Source organism: Echiichthys vipera (assembly GCF_963691815.1).
Source record: "Echiichthys vipera genome assembly, chromosome: 11".
Lineage (NCBI taxonomy): Eukaryota > Metazoa > Chordata > Actinopteri > Perciformes > Trachinidae > Echiichthys > Echiichthys vipera.
In genome coordinates, this window is record NC_139836.1 from 10,283,134 (window position 1) to 10,297,691 (window position 14,558).

General features: G+C 38.4%; 1 protein-coding gene across 1 annotated transcript; it reads left to right on the forward strand.

Moving 5' to 3' along the window:
• Positions 1-1,869: 1,869 nt before the first annotated feature.
• pik3ap1 (phosphoinositide-3-kinase adaptor protein 1) lies at positions 1,870-14,558 on the forward strand. The gene is made up of 17 exons (XM_083922567.1): positions 1,870-2,010; positions 2,941-3,345; positions 4,448-4,695; positions 4,907-5,051; positions 5,161-5,303; positions 5,389-5,521; positions 6,144-6,331; positions 6,432-6,612; positions 6,711-6,773; positions 6,880-7,134; positions 7,234-7,290; positions 8,060-8,253; positions 8,453-8,525; positions 8,682-8,846; positions 10,998-11,068; positions 12,111-12,205; positions 13,778-14,558. Exons 1-17 carry the CDS (start codon positions 1,980-1,982, stop codon positions 13,890-13,892), a joined length of 2,562 nt encoding a protein of 853 aa, XP_083778693.1. The 5' UTR covers positions 1,870-1,979; the 3' UTR covers positions 13,893-14,558.

Here is a 14,558-nt window from a genome sequence, read left to right on the forward strand (position 1 = left end):
TGAAAGGTTAAGGTCACCGTGACCTCACAAGACTCATTCATGATCATAACTCATACAGATATGGATGTAAACGTAAACTTGACTGGTTGGCGGAGTCGTACAACCGCAAGACCGTAATTCTAGTTCATTATTTAAGTGAGCATTGAGATTGAATCATCGTTATATTGGGTCATAACTAACAGGTCACAGTAACAGTAAGTTCCACATAAATAGAATGTGATGCATTGTAACGTTGGACTGTGAGCAGACAGTACTTTTTTGTTCCCTCGTATACATATTTGAGAGTGCATAGGGCACAAACTCCATATTACATTCAGCCTTCAAAGGAAAAAAACCTACATTACTACTCTATAAATATGTAGAATCCTTGTGTTGAGTCCATCTCTCCAAAGCAAAACAGGCTGCATCCACATTCCCGTAGAAGGTATGTCCATGTTTTTCCAGCAGAGCACAATCATCCACCTGGCTTGCAGAAATCCAAAGCGTTTTCCTCTGTTGATGTGGCATGACGGTGTTGTCTTTAGGTCAGTTTTCCATGGCAACTCCATTTTGAGGGGAAGAAGTTTGTGTTTGAAATGTTTCTTTGTTCCTACCATGGAAAGATGCTCAAACTAACTCCCCACAGCTAGGGATGCATTGTTCAGTCTGTCTAACCAATATTATGCATTTAAATGATATATCTTATAGCCTAAGTTTAGTGTGATATAACTGCCAAAGTATTTTACCGCACCTGTATAGAGGTACCTGCCTTGTAGTGAGTGCTTTCTTCTGGTAGTTGTCTGCATAGTGACTGGTGATGGTCTGTTGGCTAGTGTCAGTGATTGTCTGCTGCCCTCTAGTGGACGTATTGGTGCATTGTCTTGTGTTGTCACAATCTGTTGTTTAATGTTAGAGGAGAAAATTCTTCATTCAGCTTGTTAAACTGGCTCTTTAGTAAGTGTAGCTACATTCATATGATAGGTACATATATTAGTCTTTCGAATGACCCAGAAAGAGTGTATCAGCATGTTTTAAACGACTTTTATAGCCTATAATATAGGCAATAAAATTAGTTTAATATTAACTTTTATATTAGCACACCTGTGCAAGTTGAGTTTTAAGTGTAGGTAATACAACCAGGGTGTTTCGAGGTATGCAGGTTTATTTTATATGAGATATAGTCTCACAATATCAGTCTGAACATGCAAACTCTTCCAGCGTACTTTACCTTGTTAAGGAAGTGAAAAAACGGAAGAAGCATATGACTCACACAACAGGTGAACGTGTGTGCGTGTGCGTACGTGTGTGTGTGCGTGTGTGTGTGTGTGTGTGTGTGTGTGTGTGTGCGTGTGTGTGTGTGTGTGTGTGTGTGTGTGTGTGTGTGTGTGTGTGTGTGTGTGTGTGTGTGTGTGTGTGTGTGTGTGTGTGTGTGTGTGTGTGTGTGTGTGTGTGTGTGTGTGTGTGTGTGTGTGTGTGTGTGTGTGTGTGTGTGTGTGTGTGTGTGTGTGTGTGTGTGTGTGTGTGCAGAAATTTTGAGAACGGAGAGCAAGAGTGTATCAAACGTACATAAAAAAACAAGAGGCTTTGTATTAATCTGTTCTGTACATCAACATCTGTGCCTGAATGTCTCAAAATGTAACACTTTAACACAGTAAGCTACCCCTTCTTTTAAGTTTTTTAGTTTTACTTTTAATTCTGAATAATCTACTATATATCTACAAATGACTAATGAATTACAGCCATGTGTAATCACAGACAGGTTGCACCACTGCGATCCATTTTGTCACTTCTTCAACTGTTTCAGGAAGTGGGGCAGTGTCACTAAAATCAGGAAACTACGCATTGCTATTCATACAACTGAGAAAAGAGCTAGAGCTCAAGAAAGCTGATGTAGTCTCAGTTGAAGAGGAAAGGAGCTTCAGTAAACCGAAAGGACTTTTTTGGGCAAATGATGCCTGTTGTGGGGTGATTTTGTGTACTTTTGAGGATTCATCACAACCATGGGAGAACCTGGCTCAAGTATTAAATCAGGTAAATATTACTTATCTTCTATAACAGTCTTTTTTGTCAGTTTCAGGAGGCCAAAATATGCCCAAAAGACAAGAATTGTTTTATTTTTTTGTACACAATATGGATTTCTCTTTTAGACTGTTTGATCTTTTCTTTTGAGAAATTGAATTGAACTTTTATTGAATTGAATTCTTTTCTGAGCGTATGAAAAAAAAAAAAAGAGGAAGCAAGCATCTTAGCTTTCCTGTTTGGTAAAATTAGTCTTGGTAATTTTTCGAATTTCCCACACGTCTAAATTCAAATCATGTTATCGGTCCATTAAGAAACAGATGGCAAGACTCTCTGCCCTGCCAGCAGTGAGAACCGCGATGAAGGTGAACTAGGCGTGTTGGCTTTCTCTCCCAGTTAGCATGTACAGAGGTGAACTTGACCTGATTAAACACTGTAATGAGTCAAACAAAATTACTCTGACCAGTGTTGACACAGTGCAATGTTTGCACAACTCCTTGTTGGCTCGGCACTGAAATTTCAAACAAATCGGACATTCATTCTGTAACCACAGTCACCTTGACATTTCACAGCCGGACAGCTGGTATGTTGTGAAGCATTTGCACGACAAACATTACCTGCTGCAACATGGAGACCTACACATAATGTGACCAGTGTTGTATCATTAATGTAATGTTTGAGCTGATTATAGGATTTGTTTCATTTCACGCGTTTAAGGAACTAATGATTAATGTTTTCCAGTTCTAAGCCTTGGTTAGGCAATTTTGAGACTGTCTGAACACACACACTGTACATACTGATCATACTGTAATATGATAAAAGCAAAACATAAACTCAAAATATTTCACATCTGATTTTCTGAAATGTTCGAGTTATTATGTGCTTGTTATTATCAGTTTAGATTATGTAATTGTGTACCGTGATCTCTTGAATCCCTTTCAGCACCTGAGCTGTTGATTCTGCATGCAGCTGAGGCACAGGAATGGGCGACATATTTGCAGCAGATCTTAAAATCCTTCAGAAAATTCAGCAAAAGGTCTATTTTGCAGTATTCGATCAACCCAGCTGACCAGCACCACGGATATGACTTTGAATATTTCCAAAGCTGCAAGTGCATTGTGCTGCTCCTCACAGGAGCAATCCTGGATATGCTCTATGAGCCTGAACTGCAGGGAGCACTTCAGAGACTCCTTCATCCTCCACATAGAGTGGTGGCGCTGCTGTGCGGCGTGTCAGAGGACGACACACTGACCAAGTTCTTCGAAGACTGGCCGAGCTGGAGAAAACTCTATGCTGATGACGAGCCTGCGGTCTATGTTTCCACCATTTTGGAGTCCATCACTGACAGTACGCAAAACTTGTTTTTTTTTTTGTACATTTCAAAGACCTCACACTTTTGTGGTATAGTATTGTTACATAGAAAACATAATGAATCAAATGATGCTTGTTTCAGGTTCATAGTTGTATTTTGTGTTTCTGTTAGAACATGTTTGCATGCTTTAATATTCAAAAACACTTTATTTTTCACACACACTGTTGTAGCGACTGTCTCTTTAAGCCTACTGAAAAAGCCCAATCTGCTCTGATTGCCACTCTTGCCATCTTGTTCTCTGTGTTGCAGTCAGGGATTGACTGTAAAGTGACACTTAACACTGTGAAAAATCACAGACAAAGGCTTCTTAACCAAAAACTACACAACCAAACATGTTCCAGCAGGAATGTGATCCGAAATTGGAGAGAAATTGAACCATCAGCAACCAAGATTGCAGTTTTTTTCTGGCATTAGCATGTAGCTAACGTTATGGTTACATGTAGCAGTGGACTGACTGTAACATCTGAGGTTTTTGCTCACAGGGGATTACTTTCACATATTCATCGGGCCTTTGGCCAAGTTTAATATGAATGTAATATTATACATGCAACAGATAATAAGGAAAGATATAATAAGTTCCCTTTAAAGGGTCAGTTCGCCCCAAATTATAAAAATACATATTATCTCACTTGCCGTTTTTTTATTTATGTGGTAACGTTTTGAGAATTTAAACTAATCTAAAGTCAAATTAAATTCCTTACTATATCTAGTCAAGTTTTGACAAGAAATAAACAGAACACACACAAAGTCCTGGTTTCTCAGATTAATCCACAGAACTTGCCGTTTTCACTTAGATTTTAATTTTGCCAAAGGACTAGTCCTCGTGAAAACTGTTCACAGAAAGGTCTGTGCTTTCTGTTTTGAACAACACAAATTTAAGTACAGTTGCCTGATTTTTGTTAAGGTGGCAACAAAAGTGGACAGGTGGAGGTCACCTCAAATGTCAGCATGTGAAACTGAGAAAAGTTATATTTTGTACGTAGACTGAGTCTTTAGCCCTCATTGAATGATTAAAGTATGTAGCATATTTAGGTAATTGATTTTTTCTAATATATATATATTTTTATTCATTTAAAGGCAGACGAGTGGCGGCCAAACAAGAGAGGGAAGCTGTAGCTGCAGCGGAGTTGCACATCGCAGCAGCCTCTTCAACTGAAAATCCCACCACTGAAAAAACAGAGGAGTTGGTGTCTGAGGAGCAAAAAGAAACTGTCCTGAAGCATGAAGAAGAAGCAGTGAGCACGGGGAATTCAACAAGGGAGGAACTTAGTACACCCACACACCTCACCTGTCTCACCGTTCAACCAAACAGAGTTCGGTGTGGGGTAAGACTGGAGTAATTACATAAAAAAAACATCAAAGATTACTGCTTCCAATGCAATCCTATGTGTAACAAGAGGATTAAGTGCGGAAGTATTTAGCATTAAATTCTGCTGTTGATTGAAGCAAGAGTTTGTAGTCGTATCAGTACTTGCTTTCTAGAAATTAACTACTTATATCCTAGAACTCATTTTATTTTTTCCCTTTTTTTGTAAGGCAGGGGAGAAACTCTTTATCATTTTCATGCACAAAGTAGATGATCGGTCGGTACCGGAGGTGGAGTTTTCATCTGAAAATGTAGCTGCCAAAAGGGTCCCAGGCACTGTGGAGAATGATTACACTATCAGCCTCACCGCACCTGGTAAGTATCTCCAGGAAGTCATGTGACCTTAAAGGGTTTTTTTTCAGTGTTGATGGCAATATCTTGAAAACTTCAATCTGATCACTTTGTTTTCTTCTTTCTATCTTAGATATGCCTGCTGGAGTGGTGTCACTCACCATGTACACTGACCACTCCTGTGTCAGCTTGACGCCTGTGACATATTATACCACTATGGGAGAAATCAGCCGGTATCTTGAGAATGCTACTGATCACGTGAACTTCATCTGCCAGGTGAAACATTATGTCATTTTGTAAACAGTGTTGTTTGCTAATGGTAATAGTTGCTCAGGTTATGTATTTCATTTTGTGCTTTCAGGCCTTCAACTTGACATATGATGCAACTGAATCACTGGACAAAATGTCAACTGACTCGTTAAAATGCAAGATGCCTGCAACCAGTCTTCAGCTGTTTGGAAACAGACACATTGAAGAAGACAATATGGCGTCATGTATGTTCAAACTCTGATTTCTTATTCTATCAGTTGCTCATGCTTGTTTATTAATCATTTCTCCAAGTTGTGTGCAGATGTGTCACATGAACATATCTGAAAGTAGGGCTGGATGATGTGGCCAAAATCTTTATCATGACATAGTTTATTTAATATCTCAATAACGATATACATCACAAAATAGCATGTTCTCTGGCAATTAGGTAAATAAGTAGTCTATAAGAACTAACCATTTGGTAAAGGCTACTTTCGTGTACTCCTGTGTGAAAGTAGTATGTAATAAATGTAAAATACTGAGTCTTTTCTCAGTGTATTAAGAACTTTAGTGCAACATATAAACTCAAAATATTTCACATCAGATTTTCTGAAAGGTTTGAGTTTGTGTGTGCTTGTTATTATCAGTTTAGATGACGTAATTGTCTACAAAGATATCTTGATATATGATTTTATGGAATTATTGCCCTGCCCTGTGTGGAAGCATTTGAAAGCATATTTGATCCACATCTGCATTGCCTGATTGATTTATCTTGATGAAACCTCAGATAGTGAACTCAAGAGTGAAGTCAACAAGCTTAGTCATAATCATATGAATGGTCTTATCTGATTGCGTTTTGTCTTTCAGATCAGCGTAATGAGGAACTTCCAACGCTGCTCCACTTTGCTGCTAAATACGGCCTGAAGAAGCTGACCACCATTCTCCTTAAGTGTCTGCAGGCTTATAGCGTGATGAACAAACCTGGAGTCTACCCAAACACCCTGGCAGAGAAGAGTGGCTTCTCTGATCTCAGACAGTTCATGGATGAATTTGTTGTAAGTCCAGTGTATAAAGTGTGTGTTCTCCTGACAGTCAGGTTCTCGTGTTCTCGGTTTACTGAGTGTCTGCTTGCCTCCTGTGTTCAAACAAATCTAGGAGACAGCAAACATGCTCAAGTCTCACATTGAGGATGCAATCAACAAGGAGGACGGGGCAGCAGTGTATGAGCAGATGGCCGCTAACTCCCAAGAAGATATCATGATGAATAACTCAGGTTGCTCAGAGGACATATATGAGTCAATGCTGCGAAACAACCCTGAATGTGTAGAGGACCTATGTAAGATTAACCTGATTTTATTTATTGGTCCTAACAATGATGATGATGACTACAAAAAATGTATCGTTGAACTTGATGATGCTGTTTCTTTTTTTTAGATGAGGTGATGACTGCAGTAGACGAGAACTCCAAAGAAGCTCTGCTCAGGAAGTTCTTCCAAGGTATACATTTGACTAACTGGAGTAATGACCATAAATAGCCACATTTATGATTTAGTATAAAGTATATAATATTGTATGGGTATTGTGGTTACGTTGTGTCCTTCAGCAAAACCACATGCCAGTGTAAACCAGGACAACAAGGAGCACCTCAAAAGGGAAGAAGAGGAAAAAGACAATAATAACGACTTAGATCAAACTGAAAAGGAGGAGGATCCATACAATCTCTTCCCAGAGGATATCTATGATACTGTAGATGCAAACGGGACCATTAACCCGGTAATCCTGAACCGTCCTCCAGCCCCCATCCCCAGACCTGAGTCCGAGTCTGATCCTGACATTCCTATGGCCTTCATCTCCAGAGGTATTGACCGTTCTCTTTTATTTCTTCTGAAATGTTCGCTTTACACATCAGATTTCATTCAGCTCCATGGAAAAATAGATAACTCAATGTTTTTGACAGTATTTTCAGATAGAGCTTTGTCCCAGGGTAAAACGATGGAAATGGGATATCGTGCAGGTAAAGCACCGTCTAAATGACTGAAAGTATATCATTTTACTGTACATTTCAAGTTGATAAGACCATTGTAAAACTGTTAATGATCTCATTGGTGGTGTTCAGCCTGATGTTGTAAAAAAACAAAATGGTTAATGGAACAGGCCTGGCATTTATTTCAAATGAAGTGTTTCTTCACAAAATCTTGAATTGATTCTCTTTAGTAAACGTTATTCATGATATCTTAACAACATCAATGCCATGTTACATCTACATCGTCCCCTGATTCAGTACTTAATGTTGGTTCAAATGTCAAGTGTCAGAGTATGCATGGGAATAAAACACAGTCTTTAAATCTATGATAAAACCATCTAATTAGTGGTGGATTTACTCAAGTCGGTACATTTACTCAAGTACTTTACTTAATTACCGTATTTCCACTGTTTGCTACTTTATACGTCTACGTTACACAATAATCCATCATTAACTATTATTCACCTGATTTGCATAGTATTTTAGTTTTAATTGCACGTGGGCCTTATTTGCATCACCACCTCATTTTTGGATCTATGGACAGTGAATGAAATAAAAATGCATTTGATGTGCAACTAATGCCAGAGAGCAGCTTTTATGAAAGACTCTTTTAATTTAATAAAAGTGTAGCTCAACCAATGAGCTCAACTCAACAAATAGTCTTTAATTTAACTTTAGATGTTTTTTTCCTGTTTACTAAGCATGAAATAATGCAGAGTCAAACATTTTTTCTGAATGAAAACCTTTTGCACCCATCCAGTTCAACCTGTGGCGGACCCCCCCTCTCCTGCGTATGACCCCTACGCTGGGATGAAGACACCTGGACAGAGACAGCTCATATCTTTGCAGGAGAGGGTGAAAGTGGGGGAAATTACTGTGGACGAGGCCGTCCAAGAGTTCAAGGCCTGGCAGTTTGACCATGAGCGGAGGTCCAGCTCCATACGTTATCAGCAGGTAGGTCAAATATACAAACTGACTGGTCTGTCAGGTGCTGATCAGTGGTCAAGAAATTGATCTGATGAATTGATGTTGTATATATATATATATATATATATATATATATATATATATATACATATATATATATATATATACATATGTATATATATATATACATATGTATGTATGTTGTGTGCCGTTTTTTTTTCTCCAGGAAAATCTGAAGAGATTACGAGACAGCATAACCAGGCGTCACAAAGAGAGAGAGAAGACAGGAAAGGAGTTTGGTAGAGTAGTTTGACTATTTACATATATATATATCCTCATAAACTGACTACATGTGTATTTTACAATTAAAAAATGATGAATTCCTGCGAAGCACACAGCAGAAAATCACATCCAGTTGTTTTCAAATGCATTTGATGTGGTCTCTGCCCTCCTAGATTATGAGATAAGTGCTCCGCTGCAGAGAAACTTATACTGGGGCTCCGGTATGACGCTAGAGTGTTCTGTGTACGAGCCGGCACCCAGAGTGCTGCCCCCTCCTGCAGCTGCTCAGCCTATCCAGAGAGGCAGCTGGAAGACAGGTAGCACGTCCAGCACATCCAGTGAGTACTTAGTACTTAAAGTAGGTTATCAGCTCTTTCTTTTTGTGTTTGCATGGATTTTTTTTTTCACACATTCCAATTACATGCATGCATATGAGTGATTGTTGCTTCGTGATGGTGACCTCTTGTGTCTGCACCTGCTTGCAGTTTAAGTTTCTGCCTCCAAGTGACCTCAGAGAAAATAGCTGTTTATGAAGCTCAGAATCCGTCGGCTATCGGTCTGGTGATGATGTAGCCTCTGGGGTAAACAGCCAATATCTCGGGCTTGCTGGTGTTGCTAACGAATGTCCAGGCTGAGACCAATAGCAACTTTAGATGCAAGAATGGATTTGAGTTGAGAGACAAGTTCTCTTAAATCAGATATGAATGCAGATAAATAATAACGAGCAAGCAAAAAAAGAGTTAGGTTAAATTCTTCCGATCCATCCCACCTCTTTTGCTCTCCACACAGACTGTTTATCTGCATGGAACCAAAGCATACTCAAATGTGATTGGTCAATTCTAAATAGAAACCAGAAAGCTTCTGATAAAGCTTAAATTTTCCTCTTTCTTTATTTTAAACTTGAGTAGCGAGAGGTAGAAATCCTATATCCAAAAGATTAAAGGTCAACTTCTCTGTGACATCATAATGTTCTGCAAAACGCTTTTCTGCCCACGCCATACCTCGGGGAGACATTTTGTCGGATCCTGAAGTGGTGACACTAATCTTAAAACTGTGGTGACTGTATAAACCTGTTTGAAGCCTGTGTGAAGTAAGTCTGGAGAGACATGGATGTAAACTCCAACTTGACTGGTTGGTAGAATCATACAACTACATGGTGGCAGTTCTAGTTTTCATATAACTAGAGGGATGTTTGTCAGTAAAAGAAATGTCATCGGATTTCATACAAAATGAGATAGTTGTCTACCTTTGCCTTAAGGAAATGGTTAAAGTCATGATTATGGTGCCCATCTTATAATGTGTGAGCGACAAAAAGCCTTTTGGCTTGCCTCCCTTATACTTTTAGGTTGAGACCTTTTCTCATAACTTTGTTTCACAACACTAAACAGGCCATAGCTTCCTTATTCTGTTCTATTTCAGTATGACACACAATGTGTAGGTGTTAAGGTTTAAAGCAGATTTGCCATTCCTTATTTGACTTTCTTAAAATGCATTATTCCCACCATCAGTGACATGTACCTGTAATTGTAATTATAATTGTAATTGTAATTGTAAACGAGAAACTACACCTTCACAAACAATTTTGAAGAACGGCTCCAGCCTCTGGTCTTGACAGAAGTCTTGCTACGACGGTGCCCTATTTCTTTTTAAAGATTTTCTTTTGGCCTTCATGCTTTTATTTCGAAAGTACAACTCGAGGTTAACAGGAAATGGGAGAGAGAGAGAGAGAGAGAGAGAGAGTAGGTTGCCTGTGTATATGGAGCATCTGCTCTGACCACACTTTCTATGATGTTTGAGATTTTAAGATCTGTTATCACTCCTTCTGAATGCAAATTCTATCAAATGGGAGAAAGAACAGGGAAAACAAATCTTTAGAGGACGTGTGGTTATTTAGTCTTGAGGAGAGTCACTCTTGTTCTGTTTATTCTAGACATCGTCTCAGATTCATCTTATTCATAGACTCATTCCAAAGTGCCATCCTCGATTATGGAAATTCTTAGTTGACGAACACTCATTAGATATTGTCGACCAATCAATCAGTTGATTTAATCGGCAGATCTGTAAAACTGAGTTTCTCCACAAAGATGTTTACTGTATGTTGTTTTCAACTGAGCTGGCTTTAAAATAGTATGGATGTTTCAATGTGCTCTATTGATTTCTGGGTTCATTTGATGTTTACTGAAGGAAACATCACTTTAATGTCCTGTATTTTTATTTTCACTTACAATATCAGAAAAGTGCAAATAGATATAGGTATAAGAGTACAAACACTGATGTGTTGACAACGTTTGAAGAATTTGCTGAGAACCTCAAAGTTCACGTTCCTGCTGTTTCTGTTGAATTTTGCTCTAGTAGTTATACAACTGTAATGAGACTCAGACAAAGTGGTCTTATGGCATAATTCACCACAAGCACTAACAGAAGCTTGAAGTCATGTGTTTCCTTTCCACTTTAACCTGGGGTTTTTTTGGTTTATTTTTGTACGTCAGGTACTGAGAGCAACAGACTGAGCACTCACAGCACCTTTAGTTACAGCAGCGGGACAGAGCCTGACTTTGAGGTGAGCCCTGTTAACAACAACCAACAAGAGCATTTGTATTTTCAATGCATGTGGAAACAAATCACACAGATTCACTGGATTATTAGACACTCAATTACGGGCTTTCACTGCTGCATTAGTGTCTTGAAACCTAGTATCGCTGTCAGACTTATCTCAGCAACACTACGTCAGTGATGGGGTATGGTCTGGCTATACCATATAACAATTCTGGGATAAGAGAAAAAAACCCTCTGGGTTGTTTGTGTTCCTTTAAACCAATCGCAACTGTCTTGGGCGGCATTAACCCCCAGGTGCAGCAAAAGTGCCATTGCAAAATAAATAGTGGAGATAGCGGAAAGGACCTGGCATCGATGTCAGGCCAGCCAGGCTTTTTCCCAGCACTGTACAGCCGGTGAGCTAGACTACTATAATCCACTAGTAACATGCATGACATGCAGTATGGGACAGAGACCTGAACAAAGACTCAAGTGTTCAGTTTCATTCTGTAGTCACTGCCTACTTAAGTTCTTCTGTTCCTAAAATACAAGTACAGAGCGACTTACTGTATAGTTTAAAAAGTCACTCAAACTGAAAAACAGACACTTTTTTTCTTTCTTTGGAAATCTTTGAAGCTTGGCACGCATATTGCTCAATATTTTCTGAGAAAACACCAGTGTTATCTCAATTTCAATTTCAGTTTTGACACTTTTCTTAAAAACCCCTATTCACATTTCAAGAATTTTATATCTGATAAATATAGATAGGTCTGCAACTAACAACTATTTTCTTTATTGATTAATCTTAAAGATTTTTTGATTAATCAATTAATCATTTAGTCTATAAAAACATCCTCAAAATCCCCCTAACTCCCAAGGTGATATCTTCAAACTGCTTGTTTTGTCCAACCAACAGATGAGATTAGATTTACTGTTGGTTCAATATTTGGTAAATTGCTTAATTCTTTCAGCTGTAAATGTGGAGCATAGTGGAATGTTGTCTTGTAAAAATGTGTTTGAGGTGTTGCCACAGTATACATTTGGTTGTTATTTTCTTTTTACAAAAGGACATAATAGAAAATGTCCCTCCTCCACCACGACCTCCGCGGCCGTCTGATGCTGGAGCTTCTCCCCCCAGGATTCCTCCACGGATCCCAGAAAGGTCAGTTTTATGACTAATGATTCAGTTTATTGACCAATATTGTTCAATTGTATATAGAACGATACATGTGTGTGTATATATATATATATATATACACACACATGTATGTGTGTGTGTGTGTGTGTATATGTATATATATATCGTATGTATCATATTGCAATGTGGAAATTCTAATAGAAGTGTAAGAGCAAGAGTGTGAAAGTCTGACTAACAAATCTAAAAGCAGTGATGAGTGGGAAAATAAATGATGTAGAGGAAATGCTCACACACCAATGGTTCACAGCTGTGCATTCGGAAGGAAGCCAAAGTGAGAAGCGATAAAGGCCTTGATGTTCATGCTGTGTAAACATATAAATATCTATGCAGAGGTGAGAGAATGTTAAAATGAAAGCACAGATCAAAGTGACTCTCAAAGTGGGTTGATGTTAACTATAACTTCTCAGAAACAGTCTGATGATTGTAAAAGATTCAGGTCTTATCTCTTTAAAATAGTAATGTGGGTAACAGTACGGTGTGTACTGCAGCATTCCGGGTATAAACTCTGATACACCTTCACTTTGTTCAGCTGCTGGCATATTAAATGTATTGTATCATAATGTACTGCATAAACATAATCTTTCTTTCTTGTTAATGTTGCCATTTGTGCATGAAGAATGTTACTTATTTGTGAAAAGTAGAAGTCTATCACAACTAAGTAATGTTTCTTAAATAAATGTTTCATAGTAAATGAAATAAATAAATGAAGAAACACATAAAGTACAGTTTTTTTTCATTATGATTTGATGCCTGTAACACATTCCAAAAACACTGTGACAGGGGCATGTTCACTGCTGTGTTACATCACCTTTCCTTGTAACAACACTCAATAAGCGTTTGGGAACTGAGGACGCTAATTGCTGAAGCTTTGTAAATGGAAGTATAGGCTCGAATGTCACGGGCATACAATGTTGGTTTTGGCCTTGCTGCTTACATGCAGAGATTTCTCCAGGTTCTCTGAATCTCTTGGTGATATTATGGACTGGAGATGATGAAATCAAATCCCTTAAATCCTTGCAATTGCACGTTCACCTGTGGAATGTTCCAACTTTCACAGTCTTTTTTTGCCCCTGTCCCAGGTTTTTTGGAACATGTTGCAGGCATCAAATTCAAAGAGTGAATATTTGCAAAAAAGTAAATAAATAAATAAAGTGTATTAGTTTGAACATTAAATATATTGTCTTTGTAGTGTATTAAATTGAATATAGGTTGAAAAGGATTAAAAATAGCCACAGGTGAGAGTGGAACCCTGGCTGCTGCAGCAAGGACATTTTTTGGCCTCTCTTCTGTATATTGGATGCCTGCTCTAACCTCTGAGCTACAGGGCATCGCTGTTTATTTTTTTGATGATAATGTAGAATTGGAGGTCACAGATTACCACTAAAGTTTTTTATTTGCTGACCCACTACTGCTGTTACAAAATAATTTCCCAGTCTGGGATCATTAAAGTTATTCTATTCTATTCTATTACTTGCACTTTACTGCATATTTACAGCTGCATCAGAGTTGATGACCTTACATCACTGTTTCTAATAGGGTGCCAGAGAAGATGCTGCATGAGCGCTACATATCCTGCCCAACTCGAGCCCTTCCTCAAAGACCCACTCAGCACACAGACCCAGCACCTCCTGTACCTCGCCGCATGCGGTGATCGACACGTCCACTTATGCTGGGTTTAGCTTAAAGTTCTGTGTATTTTAGTTAAAAAGGCAGTGAGTTTCTCTGCAATCAGCCGTCAGGATTTAACAAGATGAATCCGAGCAGAAACCATTCCAATTTAGTGTTTATTGCTTTTAGTAACTGTATATCAGTTCCCCTAATATTTAATTTGTGTGTGTGTGTGCGTGTGCGTGTGCGCGTGTGTGAGTGTGTGTGTGTGTGTGTGTGTGCGGGCGCACGCGCGCGCGCTATATTCAGTGCTGTGTATGTTTTTACTGTAAAAGCATTTTACTTGTAATAACCCTGAAGCATTTAAATATTTACTGTGGCAATTGCTAAGTATACTAACAAAACATGTGTTAATGTGTTTGAAAAAGGAGAAATAATTGTTTTTGATTGGAATCTTAATTATGATATTTAATCATGATTGCTACTGGGTGTCCTGTTAACAAAGCCATTGACACGAATGCTGTTAATTCACCAGAGAAATATGGTATTCCTTTCCATGAGTATGCTACTTTATTGCTAAGTTGTTTTTGCATTGTATTGTACTTATTTTACCTCAAATGATGTCACCATTATACTTATTAAAATACTTAAAATACTGATATTTGTTTACCTCTGTAATGTGTGGATGATAAAATATCCTTTGATTTTG